General features: G+C 24.9%; 1 protein-coding gene across 3 annotated transcripts in view; it reads right to left on the bottom strand.

The window, feature by feature from the left end:
- Positions 1–14,066, bottom strand: part of LOC111635698 (inactive dipeptidyl peptidase 10-like) — a 31,795-nt gene extending 17,729 nt beyond the window's left edge. For 2 of the 3 annotated variants that reach the window (XR_002758423.1, XM_023380740.1), the window contains exon 1: positions 13,874–14,066. Coding sequence is in view for 2 of the 3 variants with exons in the window: in XM_023380740.1 (XP_023236508.1) it covers positions 13,874–13,954 (81 nt within the window). In the remaining variant the exon portion in view is untranslated. Of the gene's footprint in view, positions 1–4,967; positions 5,229–13,873 lie in introns of those variants that run through there. The other variant, XM_023380741.1, reaches the window with a different exon arrangement.
- Positions 14,067–14,818: the final 752 nt, after the last annotated feature.

Here is a 14,818-nt window from a genome sequence, read left to right as displayed (position 1 = left end):
AAAATATTCTATTTTTAAAAGAAAGAAAGGAAATATAGCCCGATTTTCTTGAAAGAAATAAATTCAATAAATAAAAATATCATTTTTCGATAAATATCTTGTATTTATGTTCCTCGTTTCGTTAAAATTCTACTCAATAAATCAGTAGAACTTGTAGAATTTATCGGGTCATGGTCGTCTTTTCTGCCATTAGATACACTCAATGTAACTAGACTTAATATCCATGTAATACAATTCTTTGGTTTATCATAAAAATAAGAGTAAACAGTGTTATTGTTTATTCTGACCTTTAGAATTGTGTTTACACAAATTCAAATGAAAGGCAATAAAATAATAAATCAGAGTGTCATAAAGGACAAGCGTATAGCTTTCTTTTTTTTTTGTTTCTTCAATTTAAAAATCTTTAAAAAACGATTTTAACAATATCAAGCGATTAAAATATATTATTTGGTTGAAAAATTATAATAAATAATTTGTTATTTTCTTAAAATATATTTTTAATTGCAAAAGTTTAGATATGATTAATTTCTTAATGAATAGTGTTTCCATTAAGTATTGCATGATGAGCTTCATTATCCAACAAAATTATAAGAATTTCTGATACTATAATTAAGGAAATGCCGTTGAATCATCAGGAGTGTAATCTTTTACCTAACTGTCTTTGCTAGCTGACTGAACTGCATCATCAATATTACTTGATAAATCAGGAAGAGATATAGAAACGAACACTTTGACAGTTATATAAACTAGCAATAGGAATAATCCGAAAATATTGAGAAATTGGATCAAAAATTTGTTGGTAAATGTTTAACTTGGAAAAAAAAACTATTTCAGAACGAGATAAATGGAAAAGCCTTTACTACCTACAGACTCAGAAAAAAATATAACGAACAATCAAAACAAAAGCACTAACAATCTACAGCACAAGTAATCAATTTATAAATAAATGAAGACAAAAAATACATCAGAAACATTAGTTTAATATTGAAGTTTTTCATCCATTTCTTAACGTTTTTATATCTGGAAACATTTCAAGTTGTCCTTCAAATTAAATATTTTTATGAAATAATAATAAAAAAAAATCACTGATTATAATCATAAAATTTGAAAGTTTCATCACATCAAAAACTCAAAACTGCTTTATTAATAATTATATTTTTAAAAGAATTTAAAAGTTTATAAGTAAATAAACTTTTAATGTAAAAGATGTAGTGATTATACAATAAAAAATTTATTTGTATGTATATTATAAATTTTAAAAAATCTTTGTTTTACTCCAGAACAATTATGAATCTATTTAACCATCACGGTTAAAAAGTATCTTAAAAATTTACTTAAACAAAGCATTTCTTCTATTAACAAATAATTTCGATTTTATTTTTGTTATATCAACAATAAAATAGTGATTAAAATTATATAAATTAGTTTTTCTGATTAATTAATATATAGCAGTATAAAGGAACTTTTTCGAAAATTGCAGAAAATAAATCGAATTTAATATCTATTTATTTACGATTTTCTAATCAGAAAAATTAATTTATTCTTATTTATCGAATTGTATTATTTTTAACGTAATATAAAAAAAACGTAAAAAATACAGATGTATGGACAAAGTTCAATACTTTGTTAAGTATAATTAGAGTTATGTTCAGTGAAGTCATCTTTTGTTTATTTAATAATTTTTTCCAAAGTATTTATAAATAATATCATAAGTATTTTGCTAACAGAATTTATACACATGCTATTAATATATTAATATGTATTACACATTATATTATATAATATAAATTATATTATATATATATATTATAGCATGTTAATATACTCACAAGTATTAACACGCTAACGTAATGTTTACATTTTTTTTCCAAACAAAAAAAAAAGAAAAGAAAAAGTTACAGCAATACCATTTTGGTGTTTGAGATGCACAATTTTCTTTATAAAAATTCTCTACTTGAATCTCTACAAACATTTATAAGTGTATAGAGAACCTTTATTTGAAGCTGTTTTCTTTATCAAACATTTGTATATTGGTCGTTTCCTATAAATTTTCGGGAGAAAACATTATTTGAATTATTAGGTAGCAAACATTAGTTTAATCGATTAATCAGAAAGTAAACCAAAAATAGTAATAATTTAATTTCGGCTTTATCCTCTAGCCTAGGATTTATATTCGTATTTAACCCGTAGGCTTTTTATCGAAATTCTTCGTCGATTTATCATCAAATCGATTACCGAAAAACTAAAGTAAATATTGTAAAATCAGAACTCCATAACTTTTCTAGACATTTATTTTTTACTTTATATTTTATTTTACTGTTACTATAATTCTATATTATAATTAAAATATATTTTTACTTAAAATTCATGCTGCCTTTGTTAACGATCTACTAAAACTTTCGTGTATAGTCCTATATATTTTATTAAGATACACACAGAATATTTATTATATAAATTTTAAGAGCCTTATACAAAGTGTTAAATGTTAAAATGTATTTCAGCATTGCTTATGTATTTGAAAAATTAATCGATTATATAATAACATTTTAAACAGAGAATCTTTAATCAAATACGACACCAACTTAAAATTCTTACGGTATTTTTACATGTAGTGTACTTCTAAGTAAGCAAACCAATGACATTTTCCGTTTCATATGAAAGGAAATGTGTCATTGATTTGCTTACTTAGCTACATGCTCTCTAGAATTTAAAATTATTATGAATTAACATAGGCATGAATGGAAACTGAAAATTTTGAAAATGCTTGTCAAAAACATTTTGAAATATTTCCTTTTCAAATTCAACTAAGAAAGAAACTACTTAAAGAAAATTATATCTTTTTGAAACACTTATATAATGCCTTTAATGTAGTAATATTGCTTAAAATCTTTCAATATTTTACTTAACCAAACTAATTTACATATATAAATATATTTTATACTAAAATATCAAATATTAATATAATATCAAAGTCTAAAATATTATAAAACAATTCAATTTTCTTTGAAAATATTCAGTAAATATGAATTTATAAATTAAACATACATTTAATTGCAATATAATTATTTATATCTGACTTTTCGTTTCATATTAATAGTTTATTTGAAGGACATTTATAATGTAATTTTCTTATGTATCAAATATTGGATTCTATTTTTTAAGTATTTCAAGAAAACTATCGAATAGAAAATCAGGTTATTAATTTACTCTTGAGAAATTTCAATTAGTTATATAACATTTAATTGTGGAAATATAACCAAGGTCAACTTATTGAAATATAAATGAATTCCACATTAAACTATAATATGTGATCTTGTTGCAAAACATTTTCTTCCAATTCTGTTTCAATCAATATTTAAATTAATGATAATAAACATGCTTTAAAAGATGACAAGTGTGAAATTAGAGAATTTATTTCTCGATCAATATTGTTGAAACTATAAATTTTATCAATTCAAACTAAAAAAAAAAAAATATATATATATATATATACATATTTCCTATTTATGTATGTAATTGTTATACACTATAACAACTTGTTAGCAATTATGAAATTATTAGTGGTTATAATATAAAATAACATAAAATAAATTAAAATTAAATTTTCAAATCTTGATTTTAAATAATAGAAAAGTATTCATGTTTATGAAGAGCTATTCTGTTTATTACAAATATAAAAATAATATAATAGTTTAACAATATATTCCTACATAAATATTTATATACAGTCGAACATGAAATAATGGCCGCCACTTGGAAGTGGCCATTTTTTTTTCAGAAACGTTTCTTTTAAAATGAATACAAAATAACATCCAAACAATGGCCATTTTTTATGTTTCCGTCAGTGGCAGTTATTCGAAAGTTTGACAGTAATTCTATAATATACAAAGATCTATAAAATAAAAAATTTCGACTATTTTTTCGATTCAAATACATAGTATATATGTAGGTTTGTACGGGAGATTAATATTAATTAATTCGTAAATTTAAATTTTAAATAATTAACTACGATTTAACGAGAGTTGCATAATAATTAACTACCCTCGTTTAGGCTTTAATATATAGTTAATGTTAATATTTAAAAGTCAATTTTTGATTTATTTTATTTTATTTTATATTGCACTAAATTATATTTAAATTAATAGAAAATTTTTCTCATTAAATTTAAATACATCAAAGATATCAAGCGTTATCAGATTTTAAGAATTTGATCTAAGTGGAATTAAGATGGAAGTTTAAATAGGAAAAAAATTAAACTTCGATATGGGAGAATATTGAAAGTAATAAAGAACTAGAATATCTTAGCTATAAATAAAACAGAATATAGGAGAGCATAAAGCAGTAATGATATCGATAGGCCTTATCGCTAGAATATCTTCATCAGTAATGTATGAAAATGCATTAAGGTAAATTTCTACTGGATAATTTATTAAGTGAGTAAGTTGTCAAGTAGTTATATATTATAAAAAATCAAAACTCTGAACGGAATTTGTTCCAATATGGAAGCAAAATATCGAAAAACTATTTTAAAATCTGTTATATTAAGCTATGTTTGGCAGTTTATGTATAAAAATAAACGATTTTCCATTATGTTTAATAAATTATCACTAGCAACATTTATCCAGGTATTAATATTTACAATAAAAATACGAAACTGGCATACAGATTTAACAATATATGGTAACAATATCTCTACTTATCTCAAGTTAAATTAATTTTACCTTTCCTAAAATCAGGAAAAAAATACAAAGAAAAGATCGGAAGAGGGAAGAAAAAAAATAATATGAAATTTTGGAACATTGCCACACACCAATACACCACATGGTTGAGAAGACACGAATGCAAGTTTGACACGTTACAAAGACTTATTATTTACTTTTATCCTATTAAAACATTATCAACTGGCTAGAAAGTTATTTAAGACATAAATTATTGCGATCTTATTAAAATTATAGGAGAGAACTTACCGACTCGTCAACAGGATGTTGTACGGCAGTAGTGGGCATTCTCTCCGATGACATAACAGTGATTGTCTTATTATAAGTGAATTTTAACGATTATCTTTCGGACAATTGTCTCAGAAAAGGGAAAGAATCAGGTAAGAAGCTCGGCAATAGCGAACAATCTCGTAATCTAGGCGGCCATAATGGATCGAAGCAGTGACTGCGCTAAAGAGAGACAGGAGTCGCTTCGTCCAGCTTCAACTGTTATATTGATGCAATATTGAACACTCATCATTGCGCACATTTTAAAAACATTCTTATTATAAAAAGGTAAAATTGTTTACGTAAACTTAATAATTGGTTTTTGTTATAATAAAATAATTACATAATGATTAAGTGTTGGTCACAGGTTAAATTGTATTAAAATGCATTAAAATGCAACTCTCACGAATACTTTTTAATAACTTATAATCGGTTAAATTACTTCGTGTTGAACCTTATTATTACGTGAAGAAGCGGCAGCTGTAAAAAAATCTGTGTTAAATTTTAAAAGTCCTAAACACGCAACATCTCAAAACTTTTAACTATCTTAGTTAATGCATAAAGATTGTTTCTGCTATTAGTTACGCGGAAGTAATTTTTAAACAATTAAGTTTTCCACACTATAATTTTTTTTTTACTGTAAAGTAAATTAATCTTAGTAATAATTGCAATTTTTACATATGTTTACAATATTGATTAGTTTGATGCCACGTTGGCAATATTCCAACATTCAGCATCAATGAACAAGACTGAGCCGATCCAATCCATCGATGATTTTTGTAAATTATAATGATCTTAGCAAAGTCAAATTTTATTTTCTTGTAATTTATTTCAATAAAAAAAATATATATATATATATTTAATTCAAAAAACATAAAAAGTTTTCTAGAAATTTAAAAAAAAGACATCACACACAAAAAATTTTAATTTATAAAATTTAAATAAATAAATATTTGTGTAATTTTATTTTAAATTCAAGGGAGGAGAAGAAAATTTATATCTATAAAGGGAAGTTTTTAAGTTATTTGTTTGAATGATTAAAAACTTTTAAATGCAATTTTTATCGCGAAATATATTAAGTTTTTATCAGTAAATTTAATGAAAAGAAACAAACTTTAATATTGGAGTTGAGAAAAGCATACGTGTGAAATAGATTTTTAAAAATTCAATTCGCGCTGAATATATATATTTATAAATGGAATTTGGAAAGAGTTTCTTTCTTTCGAAGTTTGCCCACCTTTAAAAGAAGTTAAAGGAGGGGAATGACAAAATTCTACTAAATTTTCTATGCTTTAGCGCTTGGCTCACGTCTCCTCAGCACTTTTTTTTTTTAATATTTCTATCATGTCTACACGCAATATTCACTCCGTAAGAAATAAAGATGGCATTATCATCTATACTTAACCAAAAAAAAAAATAATTTAAAAAATAGATTATCTTAAACTTGGCACTGGACTATAAGAATTTAACTATAGCGTGTTCTATGAAACACTAAAATATTAATGCTTTTAAGCATAACGAACAGTGCAATGTGTCCAGTAAATAATATATTTTGTGGGTGTAAATATATCGAAGCAATTTATTTTTTTACGATATATTTACATAAAAAAGTAAAATGAAAATACGAAAAGAAACAAATATAAAATATACTAATTTATGTATAATATAATTACAAAAATGAGTTGTTTTCAAGGAAAGAATAGAAATAAATTTAAATTAAATAACAAAATTCATTAAATAGATTTAAAGAATTGTAAACTTCTGAATACATTCTGTGTAAAGTATTGTATTCGAGTTAATAGTTTATGAATATTAAATATATGTCGAATACTCTATAATGCATAGAATGCATTTAATGAAATGAATAATTAAAAGAAATACATTATTGAATTCAAATTATAATTAAAGATTTAAATGAATTTATAATCAAATTATACAATGAACGGTAATCCATTTTACAGGGTTTAAGAGAAGATGGGATAATATATTATTGTATTACAGTGAAGTAACTCAAAATTTGGGTGTTAGAAAACTATAATTCAAAAATATTATGATTTATTAAAAAGTTGAATATTTCTTACGTTAGATCAAAAATAGAAATTATATAAAATCCCTTAATCTTTTATTATTATAGTATTAGTGTTTTAAGTTGAAGAGATATTGCCGTCATCTTTGGCACGTTTTTATGGTATTAACGACTATTTATTTATTTGAAATCTGACATTCATGGTGTTAGATTATGCGTGTGAATGTCAAAAGGTTTTTTTATTTCTATTAAATATTGTTACAAGTACAATTTTTTTAATTACTGCAATTTATTAATAAATATTGTGTATACGCTTTCCAAGTTTAAGAAGAATTATAATAGAATCAAATATTAAATTTTTCATAAAATTAACTTTAATATTATTTTTTATTTAATAATAATTAAAGAATGAACGATTTTGAATTTTCAAACTACAAAGTTTTGATTAATTTTTTTGATTTTTTTATGTAATAAGTTTCATAATAAAACTTAGTTCTTGTTGTCTCGATTTACCTTATTATTTATAATTTAAATTTTCTTCCCTGGCATATTATATTTAAAAAAAGAATATATTATTACAGAGAAACGAAAAGTAATTTATAATAAATAAAAAAAAATGTTCATTGTCATTATAATTTTCTTCGTAACACCAAAATAAAATCAGATAATTTAATTGGATAATAAATTAAACCCTCGATTTAACGAATCTCGATTCAACTGACAAAAAATTCAGAAATAGTTTTTTTTAAATTCGTGATAGAACACGCTAAAAGATAAGTCAATGAGTATTTATTTATTTTATTTTATTTATAAAGAAAAGTCACTGTGGCTATTAGGCTTGTTTCAAATGTCTACAGACAAACCACAGAAAAAAAAAAAACTTACTTTTGTCAATATACTGTAGATTATAATAATATTTTATTCATACTTATAAATTATAACAACATTTTAATATATCTTGTACACTGTAAATTCGTTATTAATATAGTTTTTAAAATACATTCGATTTAACGAACTTTTGGCAATAGCGGTCATTCCTTCCCCAATTAGTCAGTTAAATAGAGGGTTAATTATATTTTGGAAGAAATTATATATTCGGATCTTCGAATAACTGCAAATGCCAAGACAACAGAATCGTTGAAAAATATAAAATTCACATTAAAAATAATAAAAGGAGAGAATTTAAAATTTGTTTTTTAATATTACAATCAAATAAAAAAAACACTATAAATTGAATTGAAGAAGATGAGAATGAAAAGATTGAAATATTTCGTTATAATATATTTTTAATATTTGAATATTTCTAAAATGTTTTATTTTCATTGCGTAGGTCTTTTAAATGAAGTACTTCTGCACAGTACTGGCATCTGCTCATAAACAATGTGAACGTCATTGGTTGGTTAGTACTTAAACATTCATCGCTTGTCTTTATTACCTACTCGTTTGAGAGAAGGAAGCTAATACACGAAAAGAATAAAGTTGCTTTAAAGGAAGACATAATTTTCAATTAATTATAAATGGCGTCTAACAATATACAAAGCGAACAAGAAAATGGAGTCAGAATTTTATGTCTTGTATATGATACCTTTCAGCAGAAGTCCTATATAATAATATTAATTTAATTTAATATTTAATTACTTGATTTACTCTAATAGTACAGTTAGCAGATAATATTATTGAGATTTTAATGGATATTGGTTTTAAAAATATATGAATCTCGCAAAATCATTCTAATTTCTTCATTATAATAACGAAATTGTCGAATTTTAATGATATAATAGAAAGAAAATATTTTTTAAAGTAATGATCTTCTCCTTCTATTTATAGATTATAAATGAAAAATTTACAATCAAGATCAATTACATCAGATAATATGACTAATGATTGGGATAAGATTAAAATAAATGATACGCCATTTTAAGATAGAAATCTTAGATTGTAATACCGTAAATTGTGCCCATTTATTATAAGAAATTTGTTGCATTTTCAGGTAAAAATAAGCTTTTTTGTGTTTAATCTGTAGATTGTTTTTCATGATATTTTATTAATTGAAGTGCATTTTGATTAGCCACTTCAAAACAGTTGCAATCGATTGTCTTTAGAGTTTCTAAAACATTAAAAAAAGATCTGAATAAAATACAGAGATAATAATTTATTATTCTAACAATTAATCTCATTTTATCAGAGCGAATATGATTGAAATGTTTCATCAATTTCAATGAGAATCGCCCATAGTCATGAATCTCTCATATAGCAAGTTTAAATTATGGATATAAACTGTACATTGCTCCTAATAAATGAGTCAAATCCTCTGAAATACAAGTATATGTTCCATAAAATTAAATCATTCAATGATGTTACTATATGCTTCGTGTAGCCCATAATTTAACAGACAATACTCTCGATGTGTGTATGTATTATATGCTCATTGTATGTTTATATACTATAATTTACTGGATTCAAATGAATTAATTGTTAACTAAGCAAAAATACACGAAATAATGAACCATTCTGTTTCGTTTCTTTCAGCATATACTTTTGCTTTTAAGAAAAATAAACGATTGAAAAAAATGGATGAATTTCTTTGGTCATAAAATAATCTTAAAGATATTTCTGAAAATTTAAAATTTTCTATTTAAAATAGCAATATTTAATTTTACGACAATGGAAAGCGATTTTTAGCACTTGGCTCATTTCTTATATTTGTCTTTTAGTTTTTTTAATTTTCAGAAATAATTGAAGGAAATGCTATTTTTCTTGCTCTTATGAGTTTTATAAGTGATACATAAAAGTATTTTTATAACCTAGAACGAGAGGAGATCTCATAAAGAAACACTTTTACTGATTTTTCTTACTATTTCTTTCGATTTAAAACTGCTAAACAAATTTTTAATTTTAAAAAGATATTTCTGCAAGGATAATATTCAATTTAGTATTCAAAATAAATAAAATTCTAATATTTAAATAAAGAATATTTTATTTAGATATTTTTTCAACATTTAGAAAGTTTATTTTAGCAAGAAATTCACTTTACTAAAATAGAAGTTGGATATATTTAGATAAGAGGTCAATTTATTATTACAGAAGTTTCGCTTTTAGTTGAAAATGGACGATTGTGAAAGAAATCGAAAATTATTTTTTTATAATAACGATTTATTTAAATAATTGAGATTTTTTATTGTATAAATAGAAAAATGTATATGGATTCTAAGGCAAAAATTTCTATTTTGATAACAAAATTAGCGAGAGATTGAAATAAAAAATAGGTAACTTATAATGTATCAAAGATGATAATCGTCAATCGAGAGTGAAAGAAATGTCCATATTTTATTGTTAATTGCTTTCCTTTAGCAATTTAAAATGCTAATTTATAAACTCTCGTATGAAAAATCGAACGTCTTCAAAAACATCTCATCACAGCGAAAAAAGAAAAACGAACGATAAAGGAATTGCATACATCGACACTCTTTTACAACAGTATGAATATACGATATTTGCCATTTATAATGAATAGAAGTCATTTATTTCCAGCAGAACATCTGAAAATTTTCTACTCTTGAGTTGAAGCCCAGGAGCAACCATCAATAATAGCTAATGCGAAATTTACAGCCAGGAGGATAATCGATATGACACGTTACGTGTCCTGACATATCACTAATTAGAAATCAAAATTGTTAACTCTCTCTTTCTCGAATTATATCGCAATTTATACCACGGCAGTAATTATCTTCAATTTATGTACCACTGAACTTTACTCTTTATGAATAGTCACCAATCGAAATGCATCACATATAATTCTGTATTAACTTATCTATCTGTTTGTTTATATCTGAAATAAACAAACAGATATATATATATTATTCTCAAATATTTTATACATTATAAATTGTAGATCCGAAATGATATAGCACAGTTAAAACGCAAGCTTCCAATTAAAGCGATTAATATAACCAATATCGATTTTACACGTTAAAAGGTATTAAAAATACATTAATTAGTATAATTTTTTATGATTTTCAGTTTTATTTTATTTGTCAGCTGACATTTACAGTATCGATTCGATCCTTGAGACATTATCCAAAATAATTCATATCCAAAATTCGATTTATTGAATTATAAGAAATTCAATTTTAAAAAGCTATTCGAATATAGAAAAATAAAAAGTTTTTCACGCTTTAATAATCAAAAACGAATTAAAATTACAAGAAAACGTATCAAAGAAAACAAACAGAAAACAGCAGAAAGATTCACTAAAGCATCAATAATAATTCTGACGCCATCTTCTGATTACAATATCCTTCAACGAAGACATTTACAAATCAATAACATGAAATAATATATTAATTACAACATTAAACTCTTTAACTTGGTATTTAATGGAGCCATTTAAAGAGATTTATTAAACAGAAATTCATCAAAACACGATTTAACAAGTAAAAGGTGAGCCCAAATAGATGTCTACGTGCTTCTATTGATTAGAAACATACCAATCGATAAACGGGATGCGATTCTTCTCTTATAAATTCCACCTAAAAACTATAAAACCTCTTTAAAAACTTCACATTAAAGGATATCATCATTCATTAGTCACAATGGAGACCCTATAATGCATCAATGTATCAAGCACAGATAAGTGGGGCGTGTACAACCTGTCAGGTGCAGACGTGTGGATGGTGGATCTAAATTGCCAGAACTGAAACCTCGTCAAAACCAGACAACCTCTACTAAAACCCGATAAGAAGTTATATGGGGTAAACCATATCCATTTATCGTAAAGAATTATCCAGTAGTTGAAACCGGACTACTGTTAAGAGAACAATATCGATTTTAGATGTTTAGTTGCCTATCTAAGCTGATTTTTTTTAAATATTTTTTTCTAGTTTTCTTTTAAGAAAAAAAAAATAAACGTGTACTTGATTCACTCAAGCGATGTGTGACAAATCCGACATTCGAAAACCTTATTGTTTTCTTTGAGATGCAATATTTTTATCTTTAAAATATTCATAAGGAACAATATATTTGAATTATTGTCTGAATTTTTCATCTGAAAGAATGTTTAAATAACGCATTTTTTTGTAACAAAATACTCCAACCATAGATTTTGATTTATTTGAATGCAAACTGGATATATTTGAATTTATTTATTTCTCAATTCTAGAATCATGGATCATCTATTCTCTGTGCAACTTTCAGTATTATAAAAGAAATTTTAAAAAATAATAAAATTCGAAATTATTCAGATTTTAAAGACATTTTTTTCAAAAGAATAAAACTACCTTTTCTTTTAAATTTAATTTATAATCAAAATTAAGATTTTGGAGCCAATTAAATAATAGTGATAATAAAGAGCATTTTGGGATGTTCAATAAAATGTGATTATTACTTTATTAATTTTATATATATTATCAACTATAATATATAATAAAAATTGTTTATTAAACTAATAGCATCATTCCAACTGCACAAAAATAAATGCAATTTTTACTTAATATTGGGCGGAGTTACTAGGAACGATAATAACTTATTTAATAATAATAATAAGAAGAATAAAATTCTCGATCAAGGTTATGGATACATATTTTTTTCTTTTTTTCCCCAATTTAATTAACAGATTAACATGCGCACTTTTTATTTTATTAACTATTTTTAGGTTAAGTTTGCCAGGTTGAACATAATTATAACTTACCTATAACTGTAATTCACATAATATTTTGTAGGAAAAATGCTGACACATTTTAATATCTGCCAAAAGAAAATGCGTCTATGATGTGATGTGAGAGAAAAAAAATTGTTGTGCAAAAATAAAAAAATTTTGGCAGACGAATCACACCTAAAATGTACGAGATCGAAGATTAAGTAGAGCAAAATAGCATTTTTTGTAAATTTGATTTAGCAGGTGAAAGAATTTGTTAAAATAGTCCAAATGTTTCTTAAAAAAATTTAAAACTTATTACAATTTTTAATGTTATAAATTTAAAAACAATTTGAAAGTAAAATCGATAGATTTAAACAATAGTTTTGAAAAGAAACGAAAGAAAATATTTTTCGACGAGCTTTTTTCATAATAAAGAAGGATCTTTCTTCATAAATCTATTGTTAACGCTTTGAAAATCCGGATTTTTTTTTCTGCAACCTGCTTCTTCTTTATATATAATTGAATAATAGAGGCTTATGCAAGCGACTCTGTGTCAATAGAGCTACTGTGCTTAATTCAATTGACTCTAACTAAGAAAATTTCATTTTCTTAGTTAGAGTCAATTGAGAAATTAAGAAAAACATGAATATTTATAATCAAGAAGTGAAACTTTTCTTTTTACTAAACTTTAACGAGTTAACACTTAAACATAAATATTGTTTATTTTTGTCAAATCAGCATGATCAACTAGCAAACACAACTGTTTCCTTGATTTAAAGCTTTTAGTTTTCTAAATTAAAAGAATATAAATAATATTTTTCTTTAAACAAATATGTCATACATACTATAAAACATCTAAAATTGGTATTTTGCCAACTATGTTTCTACTTGTTGCAGCAAAAGCCACAATATATAAACGTGTATAACTGTATTAAACAACAATTCAAAATTTCATAAACAAGGTACAAATGTAAAGATTAGATTGGCATACTGCCCGCCAACTTGGTAGTGGTAGAAATACCGCAGTATATCTATCAGGTAAAAAAACATACGTTACTAAGGTATAAGTGTAACAAACCCCCCATCTGTCATAGAAGCGGGAAATGTTACGTATGGATTTTTCAAATAAAAAAGAAATCAATATTTAAGATCTGAAAATTATTATTGGACAAAAGTAGAGGGTAGAGAAGTAGTTAGAAGACGTAGGATTAATCAAAATCTACTTACTTCTTCACCGTAAGCAGCTGACTGCTCAGCCATGCGAAGTCTTTGATATTTAGTTTTCTTATCTTGCTCTTTGCTAACCATACACTTGGACCGCTTCAAATAAGGAATGACTTATTCTCACAGCTTGTGAGAACAGTGCGGGCAGCGTTATTTCATTGGCTGCCTTCACTGCGATTGCGCCTCTACTCTGAATTGGGCGAAGGAAGATACTGTTCGAATTTTATCTTTTGCTCGGATGCAGAATTTTTGTCTATAGAGGATAATTTCACCTTCTCAAAATACCCCTTGCAACTGTTTTATTTTTATGCAAATTAGTCCTTCGCGCTCTAAATAAATACAACAATTTTACATGTAGTGGATATCGAGTAGAATGCAGTTTCTTATATTTAGAATTTAGATGATATAATAATTTATTGTTACGAGATAAATCGCTATGCACGAAATAGTTCCGTGATAGTCAATTGCTGACATCATAAGAATGTATTATATGCGGATTAATCATTTAAGAAAGAACTTTTTATGGAGGATTTAATGTTGTCGACTTATTATGAGTTTTAAGGAAAGAATTAAAGATTTATACATAAAGGCAGTATAGAAATATATATAATATTTTGATTGCTTTCTTGGACACTTTCCAAAAAGATTTCTTTTTCTGAAAATCGTGTCAATGTGAGTACGGTCATTTCTTAAAACAAAACAAGATACAAAACGCAATTTCCTTCATTTTGCGGTAGTAAAAAGATTTTACTTTTTATTTTTTCAAAAAAAAAATCTTGTATTTTTCTAAATAAAGATGACATAATGAACGAGTATCCCTTTCGGGAACATTTAAACCATAATTATTTCGAGATTGCAGGATAATAATTATCTGTAAAAGATAATACATCTACTGAATTGCAGAAAAATAACGGATATTTTCAAAGAAATATTTCTCGCCTGTCAAAA

Source organism: Centruroides sculpturatus, unplaced genomic scaffold, assembly GCF_000671375.1.
Source record: "Centruroides sculpturatus isolate CEXI.00-Female unplaced genomic scaffold, Cexi_2.0 scaffold1047, whole genome shotgun sequence".
In the NCBI taxonomy this organism is placed as follows: Eukaryota; Metazoa; Arthropoda; class Arachnida; order Scorpiones; family Buthidae; genus Centruroides; species Centruroides sculpturatus.
Note: the sequence above shows the minus strand (reverse complement) of the source record. Positions and strands in the feature narration are given on the sequence as shown.